Raw genomic sequence first — 13,268 nt, forward strand, 5'->3', positions numbered from 1 at the left:
TTTTTTTAGGGTGGGATGTGTCAGTTATTGGTAGAGCTCATCTTTTGAACTTGTTTCTTTTCTTTTTTAATTTTTCGGTATTTGGTAGGTGGTTTTCGCTTTATTCCTAAGTTCTGAGGATATTTTACAGTAACCTTATATATGGAATTAGAATCTCTTTTTTGTTTTATTAACAGTTTTATTGAGATATAATTTATATTCCATAAAGTTCACCTGATTGGAGTGTACAATGGAATGCTTTTTAGTTGATTCACAGACTTGTACAACCACCACCAGTAGTAGAATTAAATAATTTTTGGTGAATTTTTTTCTAGTAATTGCATTTACTTTACCATTCATAAAGTTTGCACAAGTGGACAAATTAGAAGTATGACTTAATAATACATAATATAGGGGTGCCTGGGTGGTTCAGTCAGTTAGGTGTCTGACTTTTGACCTCAGCTCAGGTCTTAATCTCAGGGTTGTGAGTTCAGGCTTTGTGTTGGGCTCCATGCTGGGCATGGAGACTACTTAAAAATAGTAATAATATATAATATAATGATATAATGTAATAACTTAATATGAGGACCTCTGAACACATATCCTTATATTGTGTTTGACCTAAACAGGTAAAATTAAGAAAACTGAAGCAAATGTTCCTGGTAAATTGCAGGTAGTGAAAAACATATTGACTATTTTCAGCTGTCTTGTTTGCTGAGGAAGATGGCAAAACCCCTATTTACATCTGGAGAAACAGACTTTGAAGGATAACTTGCCCAAAGTTGTATAGCTGTGCCTGGGACAAGCCCCAAACCTGATGCTTCATCTCTAAATATATTGCCTTTTCCACCTCAACAACTGGTTTTCAATAATAATATCTTTATATGACCTATATCATTCATTCATTCATTGAACAGTTATTGAGTGGCTACTGTGCTAACAACAAAAAAATACTGGGGTGCCTGGGTGGCATCCAACTCTTGATTTTGGCTCAGGTCATGATCTCACAGTTCATGGGACTGAGCCCTTTGTTGGGCTGTGTGCTGTCAGCACAGAGCCTGCTTGGGATCCTCTCTCTCCCCCTCTCAAAAATAAATAAATAAACTTAAAAAAAAAATACTGCTCAGGGTGCTCGAGATACCATAGTGAACCAATGAATATCCTGCCCCCAGCTAATATTCTGGTAGCAAAACAAAGACCAATTAAAGAAATATATGCTCTAATTTTAGATATTGGCATATCATTTTTTAAAAATAGACAAGCTAAGAGGATGGGTAATGGTGGTAAGAGGCAGGAGAGTACTGTTTTAGAAATGCGGTAAGAAAGGCGTTTCTAGGGAATCAGACTTGGTCATAAACCTGTATGAAAAGAGGAAATTGGGGTGTAAGAGAATGAAAGGATTTGGTTTGAGTAACTGGAAAGGTGAGGTTGTCATATATTGAATTGAATTAAGATAACACTGTCAGGAGCAGATTTTGAATTTTAATTCCGTTTTAAATTTTTCAGATGCTTCTTAGACATCCAAATGAAATAGATATTTAAATCCATGAGATTAGATAAGAGCCCATGAAGGGATTGGGTATAGCTAGAGAGAGGACCAAGGACTGATTCCGAGGACATTCAGTGTTTAGAATTCAAGAGGATGAAGAAAAACCTGGAGGGCAGATTGAAAAGCAAGTCCAAGGGCACCTGGATGGCTCAGTCCCTTAAGCTTTGGCTCAGGTCATGATCTCATGGTTCATGGGTTCGAGCCCTGTGTCAGGCTCTGTGCTGATAGCTCAGAGCCTGGAGCCTGCTTCAGATTCTGTGTCTCCCTCTTCTCTCTGCCCCTCCCCTGTTCATGCTGAATCTCTCTCAAAAATAAATAATAAGAATTAACACAATTTTTAAAGTTTTTAAATGTTTATTCATTTTTGAGAGACAGAGCACGAGTGGGGGAGGGGCAGAGAGAGAGGGGGAGACACACAATTTGAAGCAGGCTCCAGGTGCCCTGCTGTCAGCACAGAGCCTGATGCGGGGCTCAAACCCACAAACCTGAGATCGTGACCCGAGCCAAAGTCGGATGCTTGCCACCCAGGTGCCCCAAGACAATTTTTTATAAGAAAAGCAAGAGTCCATTGTGTTACAAGGCAAACCACGGAGGCACACTGCTTTAGAAGACAGGTAAAGAAAGTGTTTTATGGGAAAAGGGGTAATTCAAATATATTGCAGATTGGTCAAATCAGGTAGAGATTGACAATCATTTCACAGAGAATAGAAAGACAAAATATTTTTATTCAAATGATCTTAATGGCAGTTGTTTGGGGAAAAATGCATGCTTTTTGCAAAAGCTCCATTTGTTCCAAACTTTTTGAGGGAAATTTGATACTATCTATCAGAAACTTTATGCTTTCTTTAACCTTGTAATTCCAATTTTAGGAATTTTCCCTAGAATAACATGTATAAAAGTGTTCTGAGCTCACAGTGTTGATTTCAACAGTAAAAAATCTTCATCAGGGTGGATACAGTTGTTAAAGGAGCAATAGATACGTAATCGATACATATAGATGTGTGAGATCGCTTTCCCCTCTTGTTAAACAATAAGGTCAGGTTATCCAATAAAATGTATAATTTAATTTATGTCAGTATATATAAAATGCCAGGAGCCGCACCGGCCTCTCTGGATGGCAGTCACAGCAAGGAAACTGGTATCTCCTTCTGCTACTACTGGTTCATGTTGTAAATGAGGCTGCTGGTATTGACCAGGTCTCACAGTATTCCAGATCAGACCAATATTCCCCACACAGATTGTTCATAAGGAAAAGCATGTCCTTGCCTTTCCAAAGAGATTGTCAAAAGGCTCTTCCTAAGGGTCTTGCAGATCCAAGACTTACATAATAAAGGAGGCTTGAGTCTGGCCCTGAGGCAAAGAGCCTAATTTAAAGTTAAGGGGAAATATCTACCCCCACCCATTTGTTTCTGCCTGGAGCATTTTCTGGCCTTGTATATGCTGATCACTCCCTGTGAAGGAACCTATTGAGGAGCTTCTTTTTGTGATTTTGAGAGCAAAGGTATCTCCTGAAAGACCTGTTTTTGACCCCTGCTCACAGAGAAGTAACTTCACCCTCTTCTGCTAAAAACATTGTCTAGTATGCTAAAGATGCCTTCCTTCCCCATAAGATAAGCATCTAAATCCCCTACCTCAATCGCTATTGATAAAGGTTATGCATGAGTCTTCTACAAATCTATGTTCTGGGAAATTCTTACATATCAAAGAAGTTTGTTATCAGAAATCATTGTCTAAGGCAAATGCCACTTCTGTGCCATCTCAAAAACAAAGTTGAGGCCCAGTCAGAGCAGAGATGCCTGCCTGGTGACCAGAAAGAATCTCGGGGCTCGCTAGCTCTCTCTCCCTCCTCCTCCCCCTGACACCGTCCACCCTTCAGGCACCCCTGGACCTGCCGGAGTCGCCTCCGACAATAAAACAGGCTTCTTTGATAACACTATCAAAAGTTTCCTGCCTACTCATTTAACTGTGTCATATTAGTCTACTTTATTCACAACTCTTATCACTATGTAAAATAATTTTATTTATATACTTGTTCACTTTTTCAACCAGAAAAAGTGTGTAGTACATTTCCTGTCTTGTTCATTCTTCTGTTCTACTGCTTGAGGATATAATTTTTAAAATCTTGTTTTAGGGGGAAAATAATATTATTTTCTAAGGTTAGTTACTATTACTCTCACTCCAATGAATATCACTTTTTGCTGCCTCCTTTCTAATACTTATAAATGAAGATAGTAGAACAGCCATTCTCAACCCTAAAGTCACACTAAAATTACCTGTGTAGCTTTAAAGGAAAAAGCATTATGCATAGGCTCCAGTGTAGACCAATTAAGTCAGAACTTGGAGTGGGATCAGGATTTAGTATTTTTTTGAAGTTTTTGTTGAGATTCTAATGTGCAGGCAAAGTTGAGAACCAAGAAGATGAGAAGATATTTGAAATATCATCCTAATGGTTCTGGTATCAAGAATACATAATAGGAAGACTATACTTTCAGGGATCATTTCTTTTTTTATTTTATTTTTTTAATGTTTATTTACTTATTTTTTAAAGGTTTTATTTATTTTCTAGGAGAGAGAGAGAGACAGTGTGAGCAGGGTCAGAGAGAGAGGGAGACACAGAATCTGAAACAGGCTCCAGGCTCTGAGCTGGCAGTCAGCACAGAGCCCGACGCGGGGCTCGAACCCACGAACCGCGAGATCACGACCTAAGCAAAAGTTGGACGCTTAACCGACTAAGCCACCCAGGTGCCCCTTTAATGTTTATTTTTGAAAGAAAGAGAGGGAGAGAGAGCGCACACACAAGTGGTAGAGGGGCAGAAAGAGATGGGGACAGAGGAGAGGATCTGAAGCAGGCTCCACTCTGACAGCAGAGTCCAATGCAGAACTTAAATTCATGAACTGTTGAGATCATGGCCTGAGCCACCCATGTGCCCCAGGGATCATTTCTATAGTTCGTTACTGGAGAAGTTTCTCGCAACGTGTAGAGTACCTACAACCACAAGGAGGAGGTGCAGTGTCCTTTCCTGAGTATGAAGCTGACTTTGGTGTTGCTTTTGCAGCCACTCTTTGCCCTTTGATGATGGTTCTTTTCCTCCTTTGGGGGATTAAGAAGGAAGGGACGTGGTCGGAATAGTTTCTTAAAAAAAAAAAAGGAAAGAAAAACATTAGGGACACACTTTCTCTAGTGTAAAAAAAGTATTTGCCTCAAATTAGAATATCAGTTTCCAGACAAATCATCTTCTGCTTTAGGAATAGTAGATTGAATCAAATAATTTTCTCCTCTCAAAGTACTTCTCCCATGAATGAGGTATTGGAGATAAAACTTTAACCTATTTCAAGAATTCCACAAAAGACCCCAAATTTGCTGGAAGGTTTACTTTCAGTGGAATCACTTTCTTAAGAGTTCTTAGGTTTACTAGTGCTTGATGAAAATCACTTTGTGCTTTCACCTTATTAATTAGGAAAATAGCCAGGGGCTAATTTACTGCATCACTTTGGAAAGACTTGTCCCTTCCTTGGAGTTCTGTGATGCGTTCACCTAGAAACAGGCTTCTTTGATGTACAAACATTCTACTGGCAAATTATGCCAGGCAGCCACTCACACTGGATAATTCAGGTTTATTCTGGGAATTGAACTTCAATTTGGACTTTTCTCTTGTGTTCAATAAGGTAAAAATTTGTGGTTCTTACTTTCTGATGCATAGTATAGCATACTGTATCTTTTCTAATTTGAAGTATTGACAAATCTTTTAAATGAATAGAAAACAGAATAGTCATCTATGAACTTGTCATCACAGAATAATTGTCATATTACTCTATTTTGTTTACTTTAGTCTCCTAATATATTTTTATTATATAAGATTAGTTTGGGAAAACAGTACTATTATCCATATGAGTTAAAAAAATTAAGGAACTTTTTTTCTTCTGTTGGGTTCTTTAGTTGTTCAGTGTGTATTTTTTGTGCCTGCTCTTGAGATTGATAGAGGAAAACCAGAGATAGATCCTGCTCTTAGTACCTTTAATGTAGTAGGAGAGATAAGATTTTTATATAATCCAACATTGAATGAGGTAACAGTTGAAAGAAAAATATAGATCATACACTACAGGAGTTAGAGAAAGAGATTACCTTTACCTTGCAGTAACTGAGGAATGATGAGGTATTTGAACTGATATTGAAGGCTTTATATATCTATGGCCATGCTTTTAGAGGTATAGTTTGGTCCACATAATAATATAGCCTGGTTTTTAGAAGCATTAAGTAACTCATTAAGTAACTTTGTTTTTAATAGAGCATAATTTTCACAAAATGGTGAGGAAAGCATTAAGCAGTTCTTAATGGTTTTTAGAAGCATTAAGTAACTTTATTTTTAATAGAGCATAATTTTCATAAAATGCTGAGGAAATAAAAGTAAAAGATAGAATTCTTTAAAAATTTTGTTTATATGAGGCACCTGGGTGGCTTAGTCGGTTAAGCGTCCGACTTTCGCTTAGGTCATGATCTCGCAGTTCGTGGGTTCGAGCCCCGCATTGGGCTCTGTGCTGACTGCCAGCTCAGAGCCTGGAGCCTGTTTCAGACTCTGTGACTCCCTCTCTCTCTGACCCTCCCCTGCTCACGCTGTCTCTCTCTCTCAGAAATAAATAAAATATTTAAAAAAATTTTTAAATTTTGTTTATGTTTATATTTGAGGGAGAGAAAGAGAAAGAGAGGGGATGAGCAAAGGAGGGGCAGAGAGAGGGACAAAGACAGAATCTGAAGCAGGCTCCTGGCTCTGAGCTGTCAGTACAGAGCTCAATGTGGGGCTCGAACTCACAGAGTCGTGAGATTGTGACCTGAGCCGAAGTCGTAGGCTCAACTGACTGAGCCACCCAGGTGCCCCTAGAGTTCTTAAGAAGACTTTTGTCTCCACTGTCATTCTTGTTCCAGAATTTAGGAGCTGTTTATCCTCCCTTTTCATTCACCAAAACTTCAGTTGTTTTTCAGTTCCCTTCTTTGGTTTTTAGAAATGCACTTAATGTAGTAATGATTGTAGGTACTAAATAATGAGAATAAAGGAAAGACTAAAGTCTCATTAGAGATATTTGCACTTTATTTATTTTATTTATTTATTTTTAAAGACTTTATTAAGTAATCTTTGTACCCAACATGGGGCTCAAACTCACAACTCTTGAGATCAAGTTACATGCTGTACCCACTGAGCCAGCTAGGTGCCTCAGAGAGATTTGTACTTTAATGGTTGCTTTAAATATCAAAAGAATGAAATAATACAGGAATTTCAAAATTGATTTCAGGTTAGTGAATAAAATCAGGCCTTCATGTTTTCTGTTCTATGTTATTCAAATCACATCATCTTGATTTTCTTTTTCTGTGTGAAAATTCCTTTATTCTGGGAAAGTTCAATTTTTTGAGAGATACCAACCAGCCAAGGAAACACATACCCCACTTGGATGCAGCCCTTCTGGTCTTTCTAAATGCTGCTTTCACCTCCTCTTTCCCCATACATCCCCTGATCTTAAAAAAGAAATCTCCAGCTTATTGGCTAATAAAATGTGGGCATTCATTTGGAAGATGGCTTTTCTCTCTTGCCTTCTTTAACCTCCGAAAAGAAAGATAATATATGATGTTGAACTGAGTAGGGAGTATGGATTTAAGGCACTATTGAAGTTCCTGGGAAATTGAATTTATGAAAATCATAATGTAAAAGTACATTCCAGTGAGGCAGAAAGAACATTATGAATTATCAGTTGCTCCATTATAAACTCATGTTAGACTTTTTATCTTTTGGCTGAATTTAGAGGGATGTAGTTAGGAATCCTGACAGAGAAATTGAAAATGAAGGATATTTGCAAGTCTGATGTCTCTAGATATGATTCATAAGTAGCATTTAAGTATGATATGATCACATATATGTACATTAGCACACTGCACCAGTTACAGTTTAAACAGTGGTTTGATCTTTAGAAAGTAGATCTGCATTGTCTCCAAGCAACAGTTTCAGCAGGCAGCTCCTTCTGAAGCCTGGCTAAGATGTGAAGATCTGAAGTGGAACCTTCCTGAAGACATTGCTATTGATGCTGTGCATACTTCAGCATCAATTCCTGACTGCTCGTTACAAACTCTCCTTGGAAGCACCTTGGATCACCATTACTAGATCTGTTTCATGCTGCTTGTATCTCCAGCATGTCAGGCCCTCTCCAATTTTTAAATCACTCAGATCCAGCAAGGCTTGCGACTGGCCAAAGCAAAGGGCTTCGCGAGGCTAAGCCATCAAAAGTCAAGCATCTATCAGCTCACACATCTCAGAAAAATAGCCCAGAGGTGAGTTGTACACTGGCATTTAATTTTTGCCCTGTTCTTAGAAGATAGAGGTACAATTGATAGTCAAGAGAAAGGAAAGTCCAGTTCAGTTTGCCCACCTGCCTGTGCTAGCACCCTTTTAGGTCTTTGCTAGTGACTGATCAAAGACATGAGGTCAAATGAACTCTAATTTCTTTTGATTCCCATCTTGACTCTAGAATAAGGATCAGTGAAGCATCTAAATCGAATGGAACCTCAAAGTGGATTTTATTTATATTTGTCTTTTTGGTGGTTCCAACATTTCACTGAGGCCCAATAATCCCAAAACGATATAAAAATAGACTCTAACAGGCCTCTGAATGAGAGAAGCCACATGATTTGGGGACAGAACTAAGTAGTCTGAGTCCTGTTACCTTTCTAGTGCACCATATTATCTCCTTGGTTTACAGCCTTGTTTTATTAGGGCTAGACCCTAATGAGAATCTTTCTGCAGGTTAAATATCCTCTTGGATCAGTTGATGTCCCTTCCGTTGATGTTTTTAAGGTCACTAGAAAACTCCACCTAGTTTTTAGCATACAGTTCCTTGGTGATAAACTCTGAGCTTGGGGTGAAAATTCAGAGTAGAATAGTTTGTTTCCTAACCCCCATATTGGAATTAAATAAGAATGACAAGCTTAGTTTCTTTGGTAGGAGAGGAAATGTTTTATAGTAAAAGTAAGTCACGGATGAATGGATAAAGAATTGTGACATACACATGGAATACACATGTACCCATTGCACAGATTTATATTTGACACCCCCTGCCCTAATTTGCTTCACTTATTCTTTTAAAAGAGGTAAAACTTGACTGGTAACAATTGAGGACCATTTTGTAACTTTTGATGCCATCTCAAGCACTTGGGATGGATCATATAAAAGATTTAAGAAGATCAGACATCCACCAGTAAGAATCTTTGCCATTCCTAGCACTGGGGCAGGCCCTGGAGTCTCTGCTGTTGATCATTAGGTATCTTGGATACTAGGCTGAAGTTGGGTGAGTGCACCCAGGGTCTGGGGTGGTAAGAGATGGAGGTGTTAGTGCAGCTGCTATTTTTTTTTTAACTATTTATTGGGGGGGGAGGGGCAGAGAGAGAGAGAGAGAGAGAGAGAGAGAGAGAATCCCAAGCAGGCTCTGCACTGTCAGCACAAATAAATATTAGAGGAAATGTGAGATCATGACCCGAGCTGATACCAAGAGTTGGACACTTAACCGACTGAGCCACTCAGGCCCCCAGGGCAGCTGCTATTACAAGCCTCTGTGAAAGTGTTATTTGACCATCTTGGGCCTTTTGTTTTGTTTTGTGTTTTTTAGGGAGAGAACTATTCTGAACTAAGTGTATAAGCTTTATGTTCTTGCTTATATGTGGATGCTTTTAATGTTTTGGGCATTTAAAAAATTACATAAATGATATTCTAGACCTAACTTTCTGCCGTGTTATTTGTGTTCAGTCTTATGTTCTTGAAAGTTGTTGGGATGAGCACTGGGTGTTGTATGGAAACCAATTTGACAATAAATTATATTTAAAAAAAGTTCTTTTTGATTCACATAAGCTTAGTCTGTGCATGTGAACTGCTGCATAGAATTTCATTACAAATTAATACAATTGTTTAGTATTTTAATTTTTGTATATAAACATGCTGACGTATTCTTTTACAGCATGCCTTCTTATCTATATCTTCTAAACTATGAAATAAAAAGTTTTCAAACTGTACTTGTAAGAGCTCAATATAAAAAATAAATTGTAGGTTGTATATTTCTTACTTTTATAAATCAAAAGCCTAACTGGAAATAATAGTTGTTATTTTTATTTTTATGATTAGTGTTTTAAATCTCAGTGATATTGCAAAGAAAAATAATGGTTATTTTCTGTACATGCCTTTCTTCAATCCTAAAAGCTAACTATACACTGAAATACTAAGAGGGAATAAAAAGAAATATTCATTGTTTAAAAAAATTAAAAAATAGCAATCCCTATGAAAATAAATATATAAATAAAATAAGTTTTAGTGATATTGCAATGCACTAAATAAGACACCTACCACATTTTAATGAGTTTACTCCTATTTTATATCTCAGGTACACTGTCAACTTAATTATGTTGGTTCATGGTAGAGTATAATCTTTCTGTGTAAGGTTGTTCATGCTTTTTTTCCCCCCATCATCTCCATTTCTATCTCCTCTCAATCTAATATATTTGATGTGTGTTGTTGACTATATATACATCTTTTAATATGAGTTCCTTGCTATTTTCCTGAGACCTATTGCATCTGTTACCATAACACCTCAAAATAAATACTCTAAAGTTGTATTCTGTTTGAAGCTACTAATGTAAGTTTGTGTGGGTTAAAATATTATTCGTTTTGATCAGCAGGGTACATGTTCAGTTAATTAGTTTGCAATTCTTTCTGTAGGCTTGTGTTGATCCACCTGTTAAAATGGTTCCCACCAAGAACCCAGTGATGTACAACAAAAGAGCAGCTAATCTAGTCCATCCTGACCTTGCTGGTTTGCTGGTGAAAAACAAGAATCTTTTAGCTGAGGTATATGGGTTATCTGAAAATAAAGTGTCAAGGGAAAGTATATCCTCTGTAAAAGTAAGGAGAGAAACTTTTTTTTTTTGAGAGAGAAAGAGGAGGGAGCATACACAGGGGAGGGGCAGAGAGAGGGGGAGAGACAATCCCAAGCAGGCCCGAGCTATTAGTGTGGAGCCCTAAGTGGGGCTCAGACTCATGAACCTTGAGATCATAACCTGAGCAGAAATCAAGAGTCACACATTTAAACACTGAGCCACCCAGGCACACCAAGGAGACAAACATTCTGATAAGAGACTTAAAGTATTACCTTAACTCAGTTTTGCTTTATTCTCAGTATTGAACTGTCTTATTACTGAGGATCACTAATTTAGACCCACATCTGTTTGTTTTTTACCAGATGAATCCTTTCGAAGATGGTACATTGTTGAATACTTTTGAGTTGACCACTGAGTGCTGTAGTGTTAAAATAGTGCTAGGAACGGCCATGATCAAAATCTATATAAAACAATAATCAATTGTATGTATTATATATTTTCTTTTTTTTTTTTAAATATTTTTATTTATTTCTAGGAGAGAGAGAGAGACAGCGTGAGCAGGGGAGGGTCAGAGAGAGAGGGAGATACAGACTCTGAAATAGGCTCCAGGCTCTGAGCTGGCAGTCAGCACAGAGCCCGACGCGGGGCTCGAACCCACGAACCGCAAGATCATGACCTAAGCGAAAGTCGGACGCTTAACCGACTAAGCCACCCAGGCGCCCCTGTATTATATATTTTCTAATGGAAGTTTGAGTTTCTATTTAAAACATAGCACCAAATGTCAAATATCCACTAGTCTTATATAATACTTGATGAGATGTATAAGTAATATCAAGAGATGAAGAAGAAAGAAACCACTTTTGTAGAAAATGCCTTGACTTTTCACTTAACACTAGGTGATAAACTAGAGTGTAGGAATTTTTTTAATGTTTATTTATTTCTGAGAGAGAGAGAGATAGAGTGTGAGTGTGGGAGGGGCAGAGAGGAAGGGAGACACAGAATCGGAAGCAGGCTCCAGGCTCTGAGCTGTCAGCACAGAGCCCAACATGGTGCTGATTCTCAAAGTATATTGCCATATAACTTTATATAAGTTTCAGATGTACAATGTGATGTTTTGCTATACATATATTTTGCAAAATGATGATCACAATAAATTAATCCCTCTTGTCACCTTACATAATGACTGTGTGTGTATGTGTGGTGAGATCATGCCCTGAGCCAAAGTCAGATGCTTAACCTGATTAACCGACTGAGCCAGCAGGTACCCCAAGAGTGTAGGAATTCTTTAGTTGAGCTCAAGTGCCCTCAGGCTATTTTTTGCAAGAGACAGTCTTGAAGATAACCATGATTGAATCCCAAAGGCCATGTCTTTGTTAAAGGTACTGTGATGTGGCTGTCTGTGCCTGTACTGTGTCCATGGTTACATTTAAGTAAAGTATTCTGAATGCTTATATTGTGGACACTGACCAGACTTTCAAGAACGTAGCCATACATGGCATGTGCATGAGTTAACTGGGGCTGCCACAACAGAGAGGCACAGTCTCGGTGGCTTAAATAATAAAAGTTTTTCTCATAGTTCTGGAGGCTGGAAGTCTAAGACAGGGTATCAACAGGATTAGTAGTAATTCTTCTCCTCCTTTTCCTCCTCTTTCTACTACTACTACTACTGCTTCTCCGCCTCTTCCTCTTCCTCTTCGATTTATTGCCATATAATTGCCATGTAACATTATATAAGTTTCAGATGTACAATGTCATGTTTTGCTATACATATATTTTGCAAAATGATGATCACAATAAATTAATCCCTCTTGTCACCTTACATAATGACTGTGTGTGTATGTGTGGTGAGAAGATTCATTTCTTCTGAGACCTCTTTTCTTGGCTTATAGGTAGCCATCTATTCTCTGTGTCTTTATGAAGTTTTCCTTCTGTGTCTGTGTCCAAATTTCCTCTTCTATTTTTTTTTAATGTTTATGTATTTTTGAAAAAGAGATCATGTGCAAGTGGGGGAGGGGCACGGTGGGTAGGGAGGACAGAGGATCTGAAGCAGGCTCTGTGCTGACAGTAGTAAGCCTGATGTGGGACTCAAACTCACAAACCATGAGATCATGACCTGAGCTNTCTTATATGAACATCAGTCATAGAGGATTATGGCCTACCCTAAAGATCTCATTTTAACTTAATTAAAGATCCTGTCCTCAAATATAGTCACATTCTGAGTCACTGGGGGTTAGCACTTCAACATGTGAGATTTTGAGAAGATAAAACTCAGCCTACAACATTGGCCTGATTCCTTGGGGCTTCTTTTCTGCTATCTCATCTACCAATAGCCTGACTCACATATTATTTAAATATATAGATACAGAGGGGTCCTGGGTGGCTCGGTTGGTTAAGTATCTGACTCTTGAATTCGGCTCAGGTCATGATCTCACGGTTTGTAAGTTTGAGCCCCAATCAGGCTCTGCACTGACAGTGAAAAGCCTGCTTGGGATTCTCTCTCTTTCTGTCTCTCCTCCACTCACACTTGTGCACACATGTTCTCTGACTCAAAATAAATAAACATTAAAAATGTATAAATATAGGGGTGTCTGGGTGGCTCAGTTGGTTCAGTGACCAACTTTGGCTCAGGTCATGATCTCATGGTTGGTGAGTTCAAGCATTCTATTCTAAAAATTTCCCTCTTTTACCATATGGAGGTGAATAGAGATTAAATTTAAATGGAGTTTATATAAATTCAATCCATTTTATGACACTGGAGATATTTCTTAATTTGTCTTTTTTCCCCCCAGAAAAATGTAATGCCAATCCCTGAAAACAGGAGCAGTTTTAGTATCGGTA

General features: G+C 38.1%; 1 protein-coding gene and 1 non-coding gene across 5 annotated transcripts in view; both read left to right on the forward strand.

Moving 5' to 3' along the window:
* Positions 1 to 13,268, forward strand: part of LOC144234046 (uncharacterized) — a 44,675-nt gene that overhangs the window by 1,555 nt on the left and 29,852 nt on the right. For 2 of the 4 annotated variants that reach the window (XM_077767191.1, XM_077767194.1), the window contains exons 1-3: positions 5,095 to 5,194; positions 7,485 to 7,841; positions 10,273 to 10,401. The exons of 1 other annotated variant lie outside the window; for it this stretch is intronic. In XM_077767191.1, the coding sequence (XP_077623317.1) occupies positions 7,704 to 7,841; positions 10,273 to 10,401 (267 nt within the window). In that variant the 5' untranslated portion in view covers positions 5,095 to 5,194; positions 7,485 to 7,703. Of the gene's footprint in view, positions 1 to 5,094; positions 5,195 to 7,484; positions 7,842 to 10,272; positions 10,402 to 13,268 lie in introns of those variants that run through there. One more of the 4 variants, XM_077767192.1, reaches the window with a different exon arrangement.
* Positions 4,451 to 4,659, forward strand: LOC144234080 (small nucleolar RNA U3). Its single transcript, XR_013335857.1, has one exon. It is a non-coding gene; the product is annotated as a small nucleolar RNA U3 (small nucleolar RNA).

The sequence above is a fragment of the Crocuta crocuta genome, unplaced genomic scaffold, assembly GCF_008692635.1.
Source record: "Crocuta crocuta isolate KB4526 unplaced genomic scaffold, BGI_CrCroc_1.0 scaffold55, whole genome shotgun sequence".
NCBI classification, from domain to species: Eukaryota; Metazoa; Chordata; class Mammalia; order Carnivora; family Hyaenidae; genus Crocuta; species Crocuta crocuta.